Below are 20,703 nucleotides of genomic sequence, written 5' to 3' on the forward strand. Positions count from 1 at the left end.
TTTATATTTTCTAAACTTTAATCAATTGTCACCTGGCGTTGGGGTTAGAGTTGGGTTTGGGTAGGGATGTCATTTTATGTAAATCTAACCCTAAACCGAAGCGACAATGGTAAGAAAATAGGACAAAACAGTTGAGTTACCAATCCGTGAGAATGCCACGGAAAAGAAAGTCTGTGGCAGGGCCACGGAAATATGAGGAGATCCGTGAGAATGCCACGGAAAAATGAGCAAAAAATTCCGTGACTATGCCACGGAAATTCGTGAGATCAGGTTGGTCAGAACATCAAACATTAATGCATTTTATATTTTCATTTTAGAAATGCATACAGAGTCTCTGTAAACTAAGTTAAGTGAATAACATTTGTGCTAACATGCTGGGGTGCAATTCCCAAACAATGAGGTAAATCACAGCCGAACCACTGTAGTATGATGCATAAACTAACTACTTAGTCAAGACATGTAAAAGTTAAACAATGTAAGCAATAGCCAATCGGCACAGGAAGTCTATGTTTATTACCCAGATTGTGTGTTGCATGTTAACACCTTAACTGGCTTTTTGTTCATGTGTGCATGTGTGAAAGATAAATGTCACACGTGGAAGTAAGCACAAAGTAATGCATAAAAATCTGCGCTCGAAAACTTCGAAAAATCGAAATCAGCTGTTGCACTTGTTTTACTTGCGCTTTCTTAGTAATTAACCCGCATATCTTACCACTCCCATTGGCGCATCTTTGGAATTGCGCTCTTGTGCTAATTTGCTGTGTTTAGTAAATCTGGCCCTTAGTTTCTTTAAAGTAACACCAAAGAGTTTTTTACCTTAAAATAATGTTTCCAAAAAAGTTTCAGTGGTTCATCCACTCAAAACAGGTTGAATGGCACTTTCAAATTCGCTTTGCAGCCCTCTATCGGCCAAAACCGCACAAAAGAAGTTTCCAACCATCGGGCAGTGGTCCTGTAGTTCGAGTGAAAACTACAAAAACTTGCTTTACGGCAGACCTACAATCCAATCAGAGCCAGCTATGCTGCAGTATTTACGACAGTGCTAATGAACAATTACACTTCTAACCTTTAGGGGGAGCAAAGAGCAATAACTCTTTAGTGTTGCTTTAACTATGTATCATACTATGGTGGTTAATCAGTAAGCTACGTGGTTGTTTAAGAAATGCACCCCAGATAAATATCCCATGTGTTTAGTTAACTTGATGCTATACTCTGATTAAAAAGTGATGATGTTTAAATGCTGGATATAGAATGCACTGCATTTTGCATGCTTATTTTGTTCAAAAGCACAATCAATGCCCGGCAATAATAACAAAGTACTACGCTTTCACAGCCCAGCTAGCTAACCACAGCTCAACAACAACAGTTACAACCACAGAAGCCTTCAATGCAGTTTGTTAATGTCCACTGAACGATGTTACCAAAAACACCCTAAATGCTGAACTATGCTTAAACATCAGAACTTGCGGCCATATTTGCCAACAATGCTTTTTGGAAACCCACTGTTACTGGTACAAAATTGCATGTGTTACATCCCATATTTCGATTTTAGGAAGTTTGCACTCAATAAATACTCTACACAGTGCTTTAGTGACACCTGAAAAGCTCAACTCACTGTAGGTAAGTATTGCACATTTTATAAAAGCTATTGTGTACGAGTGTATTTTGCATTAGTCTGTTCATGGGCCAGTCATTGATTGTCTATTTCTGCCACAGGATAGAAAAATTAAATTTTTATAGTCCACAGCTATTAGAGTTCATGCTTCTCATTTACATTAAACAAGAATCAATATTGCTTTTATTCAGTGTGAAAGATGTGTTTAGATAGCACTGCAAACTTTACATTAATTTTCTGAATTTTAAAATAGAGAGTCATTTTTGGTGAAACTACTGATGGTGGTGCATAAAATTAAAGGGGTCAGGTTTTGCAAAATGTTTATAGGATACTGAAATCACCAATATTGTGGAAAGAAGTCAAAAGTCATCATGAGGAAAGAGCTTATAAATAAAAAAATCCAAAAATCCAAGTTTTTGTTACTCAAATTAAGTAAAATAATTTCAACCTGTTTTTAAGTTATGCCAACTATATAATACTAAAAAACCTAAAATAGTAGGTCCAACTGACTTTGATAACCAATTTAATTAAAAGACACTTCATGTTTCCATCACCATGATTTCAAGTGCATTGTAAAATATTGCATGAAGGAAACACCAAATTTTGAATAAAAATTCCTTAATTCGCAAAAAAAAGTTTTTACGCTGGCTTGAGGTGGTTTTTGATCTATGCAAAAACAAGTAAATGTGAATAATGGGAGATGGAAATGCATTTTCCGAATATTAAACCCTGTCTAGCTGTTTGGGCAGGGAATGTGATTGGTTGACATCGTTGCAATGCCCTTGCTGCTAGTGCCTGCATAAAAAATTCTGCATTTCTTTTTCTGTGTAAAGAATTTAGTTTGGCAATTACAAGCTGCATGGCTAATAAACCAATACCACCGTCAATTGCTTCACAATTGGATGGAAACCCAGCTAATGTTCCATATGACCTTTTCCTCTTTTATTTGGTACAGGGAAAGCAAAACTCAAAAATGGCTAAAAACCTCCTGAAAAATCCATATGGAGATGGTAAGAAAAATAACATTAAAAATATATTTGTATGTGTGTAAGGGAAAATGTATGTTTAGATAAGAAGAGCTCTGCTAACGCCACCTCATCATTATTGAAATATTATTAACCGAATGCTCTCGGCACATTTTATACGTTCATCAAATACTTTCGCTTCAAATCCGCTTAATCCCTGCCTTTCAGAAATATCAGTTTGTTGGCAGAATCCAGTAAACCCCATGTACATTTTTAAGTCAGTGGTTCTCGGCAGTCTTTCTGAGTCAGTCACTTTTCGGCGTGTACCCCCAATTGTGTGAAAATTCATGAGATAAAACAACCTCAAATTTAAAATTTGTGTTAAACAAACATAATATAATGTAGTGCTGCTCAGGGCTTGACATTAACACCCACCAAATGTGGGTAAACACTTCAGACGAGGGTAAATGTGAGCACAATCTCTGGGTGAGAGCGGAGAGAAAATCATAGAGTTTAGCACATATCTGAGAGTTCATGTCCAGGCAGAGGCAGAGGTTCATGCTTATGATTTTTGAATGTGCTTTGGTGATAGTTATGCCCTTTAATTTGTCTCAGAAAATAAGTGCCTAAAAAGAAACCATGATTAAGCTCTCTGCATGATAAAGTTGACAAACAATTCAGGTCTTCAGCAGTTTTCATTAAAATTTTAGATATTTGTTTCATGCATATTTCCAAAACATTTGAAGAAAGTTTATTCCTTGTTTTCAGTGCAGAGCTTTGTTTTGTCTACATGCAGCACTACAGCATTTATTGATGTTGTTCATAAATATTTCAAGTTTTTGTTTATGCTTTTTGTTTATCTTTTTTATTCAATCTTATAAACCCCTGAATCACTTTTATTATATCCATTCGAAGCTACTCTTATTTATGATTTACTAAACTGCATGTTTTCCATGCATCTAAATATGACATGACGTGTAGTGATGCTGTATTCTTAATTTGGATGTTCAGTCTGTATTTTGAAAAGGTTACGTAAACCAAGTAGATTTAGCATGCTAAAGCAACTTTAATTAACAACTTTACCAACACTTCAACTTCAACAACAACATTGTGGGCAGTGAAAATGCTGAGTGACTAGTAACTTTGGAAAACCACACTAACCACATGTGGCTGGTAAGCAAAAAAGTGAAAGTCAAGCCATGGTGCTATTTGTTGGAAAGTATATTTTTCTGAAGTTTAATTACACATTTATTACAAATTATGTATTTTATAAAATGTAATGCCCCCCAATCACTCCTCTAAGTGCACAGTAGACGAATGTTAAACAGCCGTGCATCACATTCAAACTTGAATTTCTTGAGAGTACTTGGACCTGAATACAACACCACAAACATCACAGCGCCCCCTAATGTGTGCTTCAGTTTCTTTATTTCACAGTCTGAAGTTCATCATTTGCAATGTTTCTAGTTGCATCTTTAGTGATATTGCAACTCTTTACTATGTTTTGTCCAAAGAAATTGATTTTTTTATAAAACTCTTTTACAAGAGAGACCAATGGACACAAATTTATCTAGTTAAGATCTTTTTGCTAATTATTTTGCAAACTTGAGTTATGTTAAAAAGCCAACACTTGTAAGAGCGTAGCTGGTAATTGCCAAAACAACGACAAAGAAGAGTACAGAGATAAGCTGAAAGTTTACATTGCTTTATAAATAAAAATGTACCAGTGCTGGTTTCTACGTATAGCTAATAATGTCCCACCCACCATCTCATATAAAATACAATGATGAGTACGGTTGCATGCATGTATAATATATCACCATAATCAAGCACAGTTGAAAGGGAAGCTTCTACAAGTTTATTTTCTGTCTTTAAAGTAAAGTTAGATTTATTTCTAAAATAAAAGCCAAGCGATTAGAGTAGCAATAATTACATTAAATAAAAGCTAATCATCCAAATGCCCAAGTAAAAGGTAAATAACTTTACCATCAAATGTAAAAATACTAAAATGATCAAGTACTTGTGCCTGAGCTTTTGAAAAAAAAAAAACATAAACTTTGTTTTCTGTGAATTTTAACTAACCAGAGCATCTTACAATGAATGAAATGCAAACTGAAGCTTTTCCACCACCTGTAGATGGAGCAAATGTATAAATTATAGTATCATCAGCATAAAAGTGTTTTTTTCAATTACTGACTAATAACATTTTCATTGGCATTAAAGTGAAATGACTAAACCTAAACATAAGAGCCCATATACAAGAAAACATGTCAGACTCACTTGAGGGGTTTTGTTTCTGAACTTCTCACTGTGGTACCCTTTCAAAAAGTACAGCTTTTGACCTAAAGAGATTCAATAAGTACCTCAAAGATATATATTAGTACCAGCTAAATACATAGCTTTACCTAAATGGTGCATATCAGGAGCATTTTAAAGGTTATTGCCCCAGTGACAGCTTGGGTATATTTTGACATTTTTTCTGACAGTGTACAGTTGCCTTTTTATTGATAAGGTTTTAACACTACAAAGGTCTTTTTGTAAGTATTTCAATACTGTATGATTATTATATAAGAGTCGTGTTAAAATAGTTTTAGATAAAATATAGACAATGTATGTCATTGACCAGTAACATCTTAGTATATAAACAGCTTTTATCTCATGTGTTTTTAAGATGATTTTAGTAACTGGGAGTTGACGCAGAACGGTGGAGACAAATGGGAAATTCACACGATGACAGAAAATGCAGTGGCTTCATACTTCTGCACCTCACATGAGTAAGAGAAAATTATTCGGCACTACATGAATAGACAATAATAATAATGTGTGAATGTGAGTTTATGATCATACTCTGCTGTGTCTTTGGGTGTCAATGTTCATTTCTGTACAATTATTTCAGGCTATGTCTTAAAAAACAAGTGATCATTCTGCTGCAAAGCGGTTATGATGCTGCATATTTAGATTCTGCACCTGAAGTGACTGTGAGGGACTGGTGAGTCTTTAGCATCTACTTCACTATTCTCTTCATTTAGTGTATAGCAGTTCATTTCTTCTGCATGTCTGTGTGTAGGTACGCCACTCGACATGACTGTGGGGGCGTTTATAGGCTTACTGTGTCACTGCTCAATGAAAATCGTGAGGTCATTGCTACATTTAAGCCGGATGATGTGACTGTGCCCGCTGAAACCACTTGGACACAGGTAAAATGTGGAATGGTGAATTGTTTACAATAAAACCAAGTTTAGGAAAGAAATCAGGTCAACTTTCAAACTAAACTAAATACAAGAGATAAAGATCCTCATTTATAAAGTGTGTGTACGCAAAGATTTTATCGTAAAGTGTGCGTATACAAAAATCCACGCCAAAGTCTGTGGGGCTCATGCGTAGAAAATTTTCTATATTTTGTTGTACGGATTAAATTTAGTATGTGCGTAAGTAAAAAAAGTCTGTATTTATAAAACGAATGCACATCAGTAAGTAATCCTTGTTGATAAATCCCACATGTTCTCAAAGGAACACGAATTTAGCTTATTCACCGTATCCCCCAGAGTTAGATAAGTCCATACATACCTTTCTCATCTCCGTGCGTGCTGTAACTCTGTCTGCCGCACCCACCACTAGCCTAGCTTAGCACAAAGACTGGAAGTGAATGGCTTCAGCTAGCATACTGCTCACAATAAGTGACAAAATAATGCAAAAATGTTCCTATTTATGTGTTGTTATTTGTATAGTTACACCGTTTACAAATAACAAGGTGATATGAGGCACAGCTATCTTTTAACAGTATACATACAGGGAACTATATTCTCAGAAGGCGAAGCACTGCTACTGAGTGATTTGCACAACTCTGACCGAACTCTCTGCTCCTCACCAGGGGCTTCTCGGGTGCTGACCAACCTTATCTCACCTGACCCAAACCAAACCATGGGGTACTATTTAATGGAAAAGCGCCATTCGTTTGATACAATCAGGAGTTTTAGTGGTTGATTTATCTATCACTATTACATTTTTTCACTCATAAAGATTTGCACATTTACAAAGTAAACAATGATGGGAAAACACGTAGCCTCTTTGCTAATTAACACACAAAATACCATTGCTATTCTACTTCTGCAACTTTTAAGTTCATGGACACTGAATATAACCGCACTTTTATTTCTAGGTGACACACACATTTACAGGTTATGGTCGTGGTCTACGCTTCATCTCTTTTGAACATGGTGGTAAAGACAATAAAAAATGGAAAGGCTGGTATGGAATACGAGTCACTGGAAGTTCTGTCACCATACCCCCAAAACCCTAATATGTGATTCAATAATGTTACTGATTGGTCAGCACTTTGCTTTTGACTATACTATAACTATAAATAAATAGTAAAGTAACATTGCAGAAACTTCACGGCTAAACCTTGCTGAACAAGCAAAGCCTTTGCTTACTTTTTAAGATTTAAATGCATATTCATAAACTTATCTCTGAATGAAAATGATACATGTGGGGAATTAATTGAAATTATTTTCTGCTGTCATTATAGAGCTTAATAAAGTCTCCATGTGGTGAAAATCAAGTTTTAATTGTTGTTTATATGTCTGTGTGTTGTTTTTAATATGCTTTAAGACAAATCATGTGCAAGACAAATCTGTCTGAACAATGTGATCTCATAAGAATGTGTGTATTTTTACGTTTCAGTGTGGTTGTACAATACGTACATTTACTTACGTTTAAAACACACTGAAACGTACCATATCGACGTTTTGACAGGACTAATGTGTAAATTATTTACGTATTTACAGCTTTACAAATGTACAAATTTGTACGTAAGTTATTCCTATTCATAAATATTAAAATCGCATTTAAAATATAAAAATATATATATATTAAAATATAAAAAATTGGCGTTTCTTACTCATAACAATGACATGTTTTCAGTCATATTTTCTATTTAAGACAGTTTACCTATTTACTTAATGAAATGATTATGATATTCAGAGAATTTCACAATATATCCACAATTTAACATTTTAAAACTTAAAAATGAATAGCATTTCTGTATTTATTTTTAGTTTGTTTGCCATGACACACAAAAACGCGTTTTCTCCTCCTGTCTTCTATGCAATACATTATTATTACTAAGCAATAATTACAAACAAAATACAACATAAATTCACAAAAAAAAAGACTTTTATTCATTTGCTGTAATCCACATCTTTAAAATTCATATGATTGCAAGGAACAGATCCAAATTCAGCCCTTTATTCAGCAATCTTGATTCGAGTTCTCATCAACCAGCGTAAAGTCAGATCGCGCGTTCGTTATTGTGAATTCAAATATTCCGCCTCAAGAAGCTTTACGGCAGTGATATCAAAAGCTCATTGGCTCTTTGAGTGCCACGTGACATATTTGCGTCATTTCCATTTCCGTTGGTGTACGTTTGAAATTAAAAAAGCGCGCCGTGACAGAGGGAAGCCGGATCAACGCTGATCAAACTCTTGGATACTCCAGAGAAACTTTGGCTACAGCACATCTTCATTTTAACTACTTTTGGTACTGATTTTAATATTCGCAGTAAATAATTTGTTGTGATTACTTGTCTGTCTGTTATGATTTTTTAAACAGTAACTTTAAATGATTTTAATAAACTCTTTTGCGTAGGACTGTAGCACCTTAAAATATCTTTTGAATTCTATATTGTTACTAATATGTTCCTAAACATATCTGTCCATTACGTTGCATAATATAAAAAGAATAGATTATGTATTTAAACATTTTTTTATAAAAAGAGTTTGGGTTTAGGGTAGGGTTTGGGGTAGGGTTAAGGTGGTAATATATCGCTAAAATGGTTAAAGGGAAATTATACAGCAATCTTTACGGAATGAAAGATATGTAAATGTTTTATGTTTTTTAGCTGTCAAGACGTAATAATGCTACGTTTAAATGTTGTAAATACGTCTAAATTGTACGTTTTAGCATCTTTTTAAACATACAAAAAATATGTTTTTTTTTTACGTTTTTAAAGTTACGTGTAAATACTACGTATTAACAGTGAGACCAGGCTGGTCTGAAATGCTTGTTTCACTGTGAATGTGTGATACCTGAGAGCCTTGTTTTCATCTGCCTTAAAGTATTGTAAATGACAGATTTCACAATGTACAGTAATAATCCAGGATAGAAACCGTCCGCAAAGTACAAAACAACAAAAAACACTTTGCTTAAAGGTGACATAGAATGGTTGAACGGAGTATTTATATTTGTTCTGTGATGTGACATGTAGACAAAAAAAATTTTGTTTGGGTCTGTAATGCCTTAGAAGCTTCCTAAAAACCTCTCTCAGATAGCTCTATTATGGTGGGGGATTTTAAACAAGTGGTTTTGCACCTATTTGGCTCCCCCTACTGGCTTAACTTGCAATCTCATTACTGATTGGCTGACTTTGCTGCCACTCAAAAAATGTTGCCAATTATTTTAAAGTGGAGGGGCAGTTAGATGCCTGTGATGTCATAAGCATCAGTTTTTCAGATTGGGCCGTTTTCTGGCTGACATTTCTAAAAGAGGAATTTCTATGAGACTGAGATGTTTAGCATGTCTAGCACTTTTTGGATGTTTGTGAATGTGGGTAGACTACCATTATTCAACAAAGACAAGATAAAAATGATTTTTCATTCTCTGTCCCCTTTAAGCTTAAGCAGAATAATAAAGCACTGTCTGGAACTACGTTCACGTAATGTAAAAGCTATAGGGGCAGATTGAGATCTGCCCATATAGGTCTCTATTAGGGCGGAAGAGCACTTAGTTTGCAGCAGTTCAACCTTGGTAATAACATCATCACTCCTAACTACTCGCCCTCTCGCTTAAACTTCCATTAATATTACTGCGCTCGATGTCGAAGTGCTGCAAACTAAGTGCTCTTCCGCCAAACAATTTAGTTCTTGTTTTTAATCCCCTTAAAACGTGGCCACGTTTTATTTTGTGCCACCATACTCAAATTGCTTAGCCTATAACCAAATTATCATCTAAAAGTGTATGTTTTGCTTTTTCAATGGTTTGACTCAGTTCATTTTAACACCAACAATCGCGAGGATGTCCAAACAGTTTAGCACTATAGATTTTGTGTTCTAGTTTGTGCTCACCTTTCTTTAAAAACAAGTCTTTCAAAAGAAGTTTTTTCCTTCTCCTGTCTTTCCTTTCTTTTTTGGTGGCCTGATTTAACTTTCTTTACGCACCGCAGAAGTTTGCGCTCCACCAGACCCTTAACATAAACAAAATGCGCGTGCAGATGGACTAAACCATGTGCGCATTAGCAAGGGGTGGGACTGTGTTTTAGATCTTGCTTTACATTATTCATTGCCAGATCTCCAGTTTATTGTATTTTGAAATCTAATTTTGTTAATGCTGAATTATTGTTATTACACAGGCCTGCACTTTGTTTCTTCATTTATTTAAACGCTTTTTATGCTCAAAGATTCATATTTGAAATACACTGATACACTTGTAATACCAGATGTTAAATAATCAACTTTGGGTTGTTTATGGAGAGACATTGTTAAACAATAAAACTTCGGTTGGTGCCATTTGACCCTCGGGTGGGGCTGTTGACATGCATTCGACCCCCAAGCCTTCAGGCTCACATCATTGGGTATCCGCTGAATATATATGATATTTTGTATATATGATTGCAATTTCATATGCATGTGTGGTTTCATTTTAAAGGTCATGGTGAGATGGGTAAAAAGGTCTAATTTCTGTTATTTTAAGATAAAGTGAACCAAAGTTAAGAATTTAGAGCATAATCTGCACTCTTGCTAGAGGTGTGTCTTCCTAAGAAGATCTAGTTTACAGATGCTTAACAAGCAGGACCTGACCAACCAAATCCTGATTTGTCCTGTCTGTGTATAAAGGTGGCCCAAAATACTTGGGGACGCATTCTGTAACCAGACACTCTGTGTATATATAAACATCATGGAAGCATTCTTAAGCAAGAATCTTCCGAGGCCACTTTGTGTGTCTTTGGTTGCCAGGTATTTCTTTTCTATGCTGATCTTTTAATTGTTGATGAATTTGAATAACCAAATGATTGATTTAATTGTAACCTGCCTGCCAAAAAAAAGTTAACATCTACTCATTTTAAAAATGGTCAAGTCTTTTGTTATGTTTTATAAATCTAGCAGAGGGGGGTAAATTAGGAATTACCCTGACTGAAAATATAATGAATACCCACCGTTGTAGATTGGAGGTAATAATGAATCAATCTCAACATATTTTTCTAGTGTGTTTGGATAAACCTCTGACATTAGGTTAGAAGGAGAAATGCCTCTACACTGTATGGAACTGCCTTAAGCACCTCCAGAGAAACATCATATTCTCCATATGAATGTCATTCATTCTAAATAATTAAGAGAATTAACATATAATAATAGTGAATATAAACTGTGATCAGCATAAGAAGAGTATTGATAAATTATAAATTGGAGTCAGATTATAATTTAACCACAGAGGTCAAATAAATAAATTGAATTGGAAATCTTCTTCTAGAAGCGCTAAGGAAAACGAGAACACGAAAATCCCCTCGCCAGGCCATTGGATACCTTCATTTGAGGCCACGAGGGCCGGTCTGATAATAGTTATACATTACAAGTTATATAAGTGGCAGCTTTCTGCTGGTCAACCCGTTCGGCAGGTCCAACCTGTTCGGCACGTCCAACCCATTTGGCATGTCCAGGATTTACAAAAATACGGGGATCAGTGAGCGGCCCCTCCCCAAATGGCATAGCCTGTCTGCTTTTTATGTAAAAAGCCACCGAATACCTGTTTATTGCAGTTTGTATGCCGTCGGATCCAAGTGCACTGCAGCTGCTGACCGCCGCTTCTGCGTATAAAATAATCAAGTGATTTGTTATGATCACATAAACAATACTTTAGATATTATTTGATAGACTACTAAGTGTGGATTAAGGATGTTTAAAATCTCTAGCCTGGTGGTCAGGACATGAACCGATCAATTCAGCAGATTTGCAAAGGTTTATTTATCTCCACATATCATAAGTAAAAATTAGCACGGTAACTTTGCAGTATACCACATTATTTATTTCCTACTATGTATATATGATTTCCATATTATATAAATAGGTATTTAACGGCAATAAACGTCTCACATGGCAATAAATATCCTTACAACATTATTATCTCTCAAAACTTTATATGACAAAAATATATATTTAAAATAAATATTCTTATAGTACCGAGCCCCTAAGGTGACATTGGAGTAAAAAAAATCTAAAGTTTAGTTTCATGTGCTCACGCGAAACCTTCATGTGCAGAATTTTACAAAAAAGTTTAGCAAAACTAAACTTTAACAAAAATTCTGCACATGAATGTTCTGTGTGAGCACATGAAAGTTTCACGTGAGCACATGAAACTAAACTTTATTTAATTTTTGCTCCATGTCCCCTTAGGGACTCCGTATTATAGTTATTCAAAGATGCACACATTATTCCATGTATTACTTCCTGTTTATGAGAACGTTCCACCCTATTTTTTATTAAAAAAAAAAAATTTGACCACCGGGGGCTAAAAACAATGCATAGTTGAATGCAAACTAACTATCTAGTCAAGACCGTTTCCCGTAACTTAGCACATTCCTTGTTTGAACCATGTTGGTTCAACAATATAGTTGATGATATCACATGGGAGGTAGAGTACTTATTAATCTGTTCAAATCGATTTAATGTCGGATTACGACTGTAATGATGTACATTGCATCGTAAGACTTTTCGGGAAACAATCTTGCCTAGGTAGTTCGTTTCTCTAACTATGTATTGTACTATGGTGGTTAATCTGTAAGATACATGGTTGTTTGGACAATGCATCCCAGATTAATATCCCAGAAGTTGAATTGACTCGATGCTATACTCTGATTAAAAAGTTTTCACTTGATTGTGTTCAGCAGTGTATTTAAAATGATGGAAATCAAATGCCAGTCTACATGTCAAAGTAACAAGAAACTACACTTCTAAAAACCAGTTAAAACCGCAGACGCTTGAATGCAGTTTGTGAATGTCTGCTGGAATGTTAGTTTCAGAAAACACCCGAATCTCTGAACAATGCTTAAACTTGTGACCATAGTTGGCTAACAAAGCTTTTGGAAAACGCGCCCCTATAAGGCAAGAACTGTTACTGGTACAAGATTGCACATGTTACATCCCATCTCAGTCTGCAGTGTTCAATTTCAGGAAGTTTGCACCCAATAAATACTCTTCACAGTGCCGTACTAAACCTCACACCTGAAGAGTACCTCACCTGTGACACCTGAAAACTCACTGTCGGTAAGTATTGCACATTTTATATAAGCCATTGTACTGTGATTAATTTGCATTAGGTGTGTGTGAAAGATGTGTTTAGATAGCACTGCAAACTTTACATTCATTTACTGAATTTTCAAATAGAGACTCATTTTTGGGGACACTACTGATGATGGTGCATAAGATTAAAGGGGTCAGGTTTTGCTAAATGTCTTTATTAAGGATACTTAAAACTAATTATCACCAACACTGTGGACAGAAGTCCAAGTCCTCATAAATAAATAAAAGTTTTTGTTAAACAAATTAAGTTAATAGTTTCCTGTTTTTAAGTTATGCCAACTAGATTATAGTCAAAAACTGAAAAGTCCAACTGACTTGCATAACCAATTTTTTAAAACTTGACCGCAGCACTGCAGCATTTTTTTTTTTATATGACCTTTTTCTCTTTTAATTGCTACAGGAAAAGCAAAACTCCAAAATGCTTATAAATCTCCTGAAAAACTCACATGGAGATGGTAAGTAAAATAACATTAAATATATTTGTGTGTAAGGGAAAATGTATGAGCTCTGCTAACGCCACCTCATCATTAATGAGATAATATTAACCGAATGCTCTCGACACGCTTTATAAGTTCATCAAATACTTTCACTTCAAATTCCCTTAAAGTAGCATTTCACCCATAGAAACATTAATCTTTATTAAAAGTGTGTCATATTTGTAGTGCCTATTTGTTGCCTATTTGAGCGAGAAAAGGGGTGTTTGTAGTCTCACTCCCTCAACAAAGATATTGGACTTCCTTCTTTCAATGATGCAAAATGATGATTTTTACATCAATGAAAGAAGGAAGTTCAACACTGAAATCTGTATTTCAACCCGTAGGAAATGATGCATGACCATTCAAACTTCAACTTATTTATTTATAAAGTACATTTTCATGCAACTATGTTGCCCAAAGTGCTGTACACACAAATAAAAATCCTAAGCACACACTAATAAGAGACGTAAAAACATAAACCCAACGACAAGTACAAGAAATAAAACATTTTAAACATTCAAAAACATGACTTGGGTTCTAACTATACAAAGCTTTATGCAAATGGGTGAAGTGTCCCTTTAATCCCAGCTTGGGACATTCAGAAATATCTGTTTGTGGTAAAACTTTATTCGATAGTCCACTTTAGACATTTTACTAATTATAATTAACTTTGTAACTACTTATCAACTACCAATCTTTAGAGTATTAGTAGACTGTCTACTAAATATCTATTAACACTTTATTGTGATGATTCAACTGTCTATAAGTATCTTTGCAGGTGCATGTCAACTTATTCCACTAACCCTAACACTTACAGTCTACTAATACACTGATGACAGTTAGTTGACATATAGTTGCAAATTAGTGAAAGTTAGTTGACATGCAGTTGCAAAGTTATTTATAGTTAGTATGTCTAAAGTGAACTATGAAATGTGATGACAAATGAATTTTTAAAACTACAAATATTGTTTGTAGTCTCTCAAGTATTCAATACTGTACATTATTATATAAGAGTGGTGTTAAGATAGTTTTAGATTCAAGTATAGACAATGTAAATCATTTTATGGCCAATAACATGTAGCCATCTTAGTATATAAACAGCTTTTATCTCATGTGTTTTTAAGAGGGTTTTAATAACTGGGAGTTGACGCAGAACGGTGGAGATAAATGGCAAATTGAACCGACGCCTGATGATGCAGTGGCTGCATACTTCTGCACCTCACATGAGTAAGAGAAAATTATTCAGAATAGACAACAATAATAATGTATAAATGTGAGTTTATGATCATACTCTGGGTCTCAATGTTATTTTCTGTACAATTTTCCAGGCCGTGTCTAAAAAAACAAGTGATTGATCTGGTGAAAAGCGGTTATATTGCTTCATATTTAGATTCTGGGCCTGAAGTGACTGTGAGGGACTGGTGAGTCTTTATCATCTACTTAATTATTGTCTTCCTTTATTTGTATAGCAGCTCATTTCTTTTCCATGTCTGTGTGTTTAGGTACAGCAGTCGACCTGACTGTGGGGGCGTTTATAGGCTTACTGTGTCACTGCTCAATGCAAATCGAGGTGTCATTGCTACATTTAAGCCGGCTGATGTGACTGTGCCCCAGGGTGGCGACTGGACAGAGGTAAAATATGGACGGATGAATTGTTTACAATAAAACCAAGAACTTGTAAAACCAAGAGTTTTGTTGCAAAATGAGATAACTTTGTTTTTAACATTTTTGTCAAAACATGTGTATTATTATGTTATCATGTTATTATTTTGTTTTATGGTGCTACTTAGCTGTATTTTTTAAGTTATGAAGGTTTAAATTAAAACAAAACAACTGCAGTTGAATTGATATTAATTGGAATGCACAACCAAAAAATGAGATTTCTGAAAAATTAAAAAAACTGATTTATCTCGTTTTGCAACGAAACTCTTCATTTGTCTGCTGAATGCACACGCACGAAGAATGAGAGACTTTAGCTCTTCATCTCATCTTATAGACCATGAAGAGCTTCAGCAATAAAAACTTCAACAACAGTAAAGTCCTACAATGACAAACACGCCTATATTAAATGAGAAATAAAATATTTAAGCATTGTTGGAAGTTTGTTAAGGCAGAATAATGAATAGTTTTTTTTGCGTTTTGTGCGGAAATAGAAGATCAGATTAATATCCTTTTAGCCAAGACTCATTTATGTGGTAGAATTTAAATTGAACAGTTTTAACAAGTTTATCTATAGCTATCTGATCAGAGACGTGACCAGGTGTAAAAAAGCCCTATGTCTGCTGGAATGTTTAAAAAAAATGGTTAATTAAAGTGAAATAAATGATAGTAAAAAGGACATTCTGTAAATGTAACTTGGTGAGAAAATTGACAAAACAATTAGAAAAATGTAAAAAACAAAATTTTTATTTTATTCGGTTTCGGCCAATAACTTTGCTTTCGGTGCATCCCTAATTAAAATCCATCTGAATTTCATCAGCTGTGACTGCTACAGGTTTTATTAACCAACAAATAGCATGGTTTTCGACACTTGAAGTGTTGAATCATACTTCAATACAGTCAGCAGTCTCAGTGCTTCATTTAGCTTTCACTAGTACATGTTGGCCCTGAGCGACAACATTATTTTTACAGTAGCACCCCCAAAACTTGTGGATAGTTTTAAGTTCATGGACACTGAATATAACCACACTTTTATTTCTTCTTTTATAGGTGACTCACAAGTTTACAGGTTATGGTCCTGGTCTACGCTTCATCTCTTTTGAACATGGTGGTCAAGACACTAGAAACTGGAAAGGCTGCTATGGAATACGAGTCACTGGAAGTTCAGTCACCGTACCCCCAAAACCCTAATATGTGATTCAATAATGTTACTGATTGGTCAGCACTTTGCTTTTCACAAAACTATTAGTAAAGTAACATTAAAAAATCTTTAGAGCTGAACCTTGCTAAAAAAATGCAAAGCATTTGCTTATGTTTTTTAAAAGATTTAAGAATACAAACACATAAACTAATATCTGAAAGAAAATTATACATGTGTGGAATTAATTGAAATAATTTTCTGCTGTCAGCTTAATAAAGTCCCCCTGTGTTGAAAATCAAGTTTTTATTGTTATTTATGTGTCTATGTGGTAGTTTTAATATGCTTCAATATGTGTACATTTATTATTCAACACAATTACTGAGTGTTTTCTGCAACCAATCAGTAGTTCAATTATGTATGGATGACGCATAGACCCTGCACAGAAATGATCACAGAACAGCTGCTTCATGTACGTGTGTGCTTTAACATGTTAACATCAGCAGAGGAAAATATTTTGTATAACTCATGTATGCATCGTGAAACTGTCAGCTACGTGTCTGGATCTGCAGAATGCAGCATCTATGTACATATATATATCTATGGTCCGAGCAAGTTGAGTTATTCACTGATTATAGATACTAAATAAGGGAAGGTTGTAGAGTTACATTCAAGCCATTTTAAGGCATGGTGAAATTATAAAAAAAAACTTGCATGCTGTATTGATGCTCAAAAAATATATTTAATTATCGACTACAGGGGTACTTTAACTTTTATTTAACCCAGTATTAACCTTGTGTGCATTAACCACATGGCACATTGCATGTCATAAAACATTTTGTTCATCATAACTGACAAACTATAAAGTAGTTATGATAATAAAATCATATCCAACACTGGGATTTAACATCACGTAAATAAAATAATTCTTCATCCATGCGTATGCACTGAGAGTGGCTTTGTGACGATGCAATATTTACTTTTTTGGTGTCATTATAGCTTTGTAATGGTTACATAAATACTGATCAACATTCATTTAACAGATTTAATATTGGGGGCATCCAAGTTATTTGACATATTTTTGGGCTGTGTCTCAATCAGCTCCCTTGTTTAGTAGTCTGGGCACTGATCAGGGAGTCAGCCATTTTAAGGGCTGTATTAATCTGTGTTGCCAGATTGATAATGTCCAAGGATCATATCAGAAGCTCAAAATTATGGTATTATCATACACAAGTCAAATGGGGAGAATACAGTTATTTATCTTAACCAACAACTATTGACAGCCTGCAAATTACCCCAGTAGATAAATAACTAGGTGTACCTTAGAGGAAGGGGTTCAAACAATTGACTGGAAAAACTACTGACTAAGTGCCACGGCAGGAAAGTCAACTTGTGCTTTTGAGAGAGAGAGTCATTCTCCACCCTGATTGGCAGAGAAAACATAACAGGAGATGAGATGAAAGATATGTATACCTTCCCTGGTAATTAGTTACTTTAATTATGATGTAACACAGTTACTTACTCAGTTACTATTTGTGAGAAGTAACTATAACTAATTACTATTTTAAAGTAACATGTGCAACACTGTTATAGACGGTTTCATCGGACGCACGTGATACACGTCTGGATCCGAACCTTACTTCCGGTTTGGTTTTTTTAATGGTCTGACTAGTTGCTAAACTGATCTCCTGAACAAATGCCTCGTCGAATATAACAAATGTTTTGGTTTCCTAGGTAATCTATGTGTTGTTTTTTGCTTCTTATATAAATAAACTACGTTTAAAGAACTTTGTTGTTTTTTATTTTTAGCGGAGTTTACCGGAAGTTAGGTGCGGACCACGACAGCTGCTTGTTTGTTGTTAATGCTGAAACCGTCTATATGCACTCGTTTTGTTTAACTACTGTATGGTGGTTAATCAGTAAGCTATGTGGTTGTTTGGGAAGTGCAGCCCAGATAAACATCGCAGGAGTTTAATTGACTTGATGCTATACACTGATTAAAAAGCAATAATGTTTAAAATGCTGGATATAGAATGCACTGCATGTTGCAATGCTTATTTTGTTTAAAAGCACGATGAATGCCAGTCTACATGTCATAATAACAACAAACTACGCTTCAACCACAGCTCAACAGCAACACTTACAGCCACAGAAGCTTGCGATGCAGTTTGTGAATGTTTGCACGATTATTGCAAGTAAAAACCCTAAATTATGCTTAAATGACGGAACTTGTGACCATATTTGCCTAACGATGCTTTTGGGAAACACGCCCCTGTCTGTAAGGCGAGCACTGTTACTGGTACAAAACTTCACACGTTACATCCCATATTTGATTTTAGGAAGTTTGCACCCAATAAATACTCTACGCAGTGCTAAACTGACACCAGAAAAGCTCAACTCACTGTTGGTAAGTATTGCACATTTTATATAAGTCATTGTTTTATTGAGTGTACTGTGATTAACTTGCATTAGGTGTGTGTCCAGTCTCATCATGGGGCAGTCACTGATTGTATTTATCTGCCGCAGGATAGAAGAATGAAATCTCTATAATCCACAGCTATTAGAGTTAAGCCTCTCATTTACATTAAACAAGAATCAATATTGCTTTTATTTAGTGTGAAAGATGTGTTTGGATAGCACTGCAAACTTTACATTCATTAATTGAATTGTCAAATAGAGAGCCATTTTTGGTGACACTACTGATGGTGGAACATAAGATTAAAGGTTTTGAAAAAATGTCTATATTAAGGATACCAATCACCAAATTGTGGATAAAAGTCAAAAGTCCTCATGAGGATAGTTTTTGTTAAACAAATTAAGCAAAATAATTTCAACTTGTTTTTAAGTTATGGCAACTTTAAGTCAAAAACCTAAAATAGTAGGTCCAACTGACTTGGATAGCCAATTGAATTAAACTTGCACAGCATTGCAGCATTTTTTTTTCTTACAGTGTATAGAACAAGACACTCGATGTATCCATCACCATGATTTCAAGTGCATTGTAAAGTATTGCATCAAAAATGAGTGATGTAAACAACAAATTTAGAATAAAAATCCCTTAAATCGCAAAAACGTTTTTACGCTCGCTTGAGGAGGTTTTTGGACAGACAGTCTTGCTGTTTGGGCGGGTAATGTGATTGGTCGACATCGTCATAATGCCCTTGCAGCATCAACAATTCTGCATTTATTTTTCTGTGAAAATCATTCAGTCTGGCAATTACAAGCTGCAATGCTAATAAATTAATAACTTGCCCCATCGTGACTACATGCAGTCCTGTCTCCATTTTCTAAAGGGGGTCGCACACCAGATGCGCAGCTCAGTGCCGCGCCGTTCTAATAAAATCAAACACATTGTTTCCTATGAGTGTACGCACACTGGCGCCGACAGGTGGTGCCTATCTGCGGGGCCCAGCTACAACTCAGGAAGTTGCTCAATTCCCTGTCGCGCCACAGAGCGCCACTCACATAGTTTAACATTAAATAACATCATATTTGTCCCAAATCATTAACATCAGTTTCAGTTTCATTTTATTTAAGCAGGGACAATGCACAAAGTTAACATTAACCTTGTATAAAAACAAGGAGAGATGCCTTGTGCCAGGTTGTTGCACAAGTGCTAACAGCACATTGGCTGCTAAAGTATATTTTGCATTTTGACGTAGATGCTTTCTGACTAAGCTCGCCCTATTTAATGCGCACTTCCGGTTTACGATACCTCAGAGTTGTCCTAGACGTGACTTGACGTGGCGCTGAACTGCGCGTCCGGTGTGCGACCCCCTTAAAGGGCGATTTATAGTCGTGCGTAGGTCCTACGGCGTAGGTTCCGCGTCGGTTTTCATTTATACTTGTGCGTCGCCGTCTGCGTCGACGTGCAAACACACGCGAAACCGCTGGTTGGCAGTAATCACGCGTGTAACCACAGTAGCAGCAAAAGTCGTCACAGAAGAAGAAGCTAAGCAAGTAAACCCACAAACGAAGAAGAAACAGCAACTTGTGTATAATTTGAGAAGACCAGCAATGATGGAAGTAAATAAACAGCAACTTATGTTTCAGTTTGAGTTAAATCACTCCTCAACTTGGCTCATCTTTGTTTTCACCGTCTCAAACGGAAATACCTATGACGCAGTTTTTTACCTGACGGAAGGGGTTCTGGTGGACCAATCACAGCGCTTACGGTCCGCGTAGAGCCGACGCGCTGTTAGAAATTTTGTGAGGTACGCGTCAGGCTACGCAGAGCTACGCACAGGCTACGGATAGCCTACGCCGTAGCTACGCCGTAGGACCTACGCACGACTATAAATCGCCCTTAAGTGTGCGTTGTTTTGTTTACTGTTGGTTACTAGATTACCAATACCACCATTATTTCTCAAACACCTTGATGGAAATGCACCTAATTCACATTTGTTTGTTTTTATTTTTTGCAAATTTTTAAAAGATTTTCCTCATGTTTGGATGGAAACCCAGCTAATGTTCCTTATGACATTTTCTCTTTTAAGTTGTA

At 35.5% G+C, this 20,703-nt stretch overlaps 2 protein-coding genes across 2 annotated transcripts; both read left to right on the forward strand.

Annotated features, from left to right (window-relative positions):
* Window positions 1-1,540: 1,540 nt before the first annotated feature.
* Window positions 1,541-7,118, forward strand: LOC135740688 (F-box only protein 2-like). Its single transcript, XM_065259167.2, has 6 exons — window positions 1,541-1,620; window positions 2,571-2,625; window positions 5,252-5,354; window positions 5,477-5,569; window positions 5,648-5,777; window positions 6,740-7,118. The coding sequence occupies exons 2-6, from the start codon at window positions 2,589-2,591 to the stop codon at window positions 6,878-6,880; spliced, it is 504 nt and encodes a 167-aa protein (XP_065115239.1). The 5' UTR covers window positions 1,541-1,620; window positions 2,571-2,588; the 3' UTR covers window positions 6,881-7,118.
* A 5,685-nt stretch (window positions 7,119-12,803) lies between these two features.
* Window positions 12,804-16,498, forward strand: LOC135740687 (F-box only protein 2-like). Its single transcript, XM_065259166.1, has 6 exons — window positions 12,804-12,893; window positions 13,330-13,384; window positions 14,530-14,632; window positions 14,734-14,826; window positions 14,908-15,037; window positions 16,115-16,498. The coding sequence occupies exons 2-6, from the start codon at window positions 13,348-13,350 to the stop codon at window positions 16,253-16,255; spliced, it is 504 nt and encodes a 167-aa protein (XP_065115238.1). The 5' UTR covers window positions 12,804-12,893; window positions 13,330-13,347; the 3' UTR covers window positions 16,256-16,498.
* The last annotated feature ends 4,205 nt before the right edge of the window (window positions 16,499-20,703 follow it).

The sequence above is a fragment of the Paramisgurnus dabryanus genome, chromosome 14, assembly GCF_030506205.2.
Source record: "Paramisgurnus dabryanus chromosome 14, PD_genome_1.1, whole genome shotgun sequence".
In the NCBI taxonomy this organism is placed as follows: domain Eukaryota; kingdom Metazoa; phylum Chordata; class Actinopteri; order Cypriniformes; family Cobitidae; genus Paramisgurnus; species Paramisgurnus dabryanus.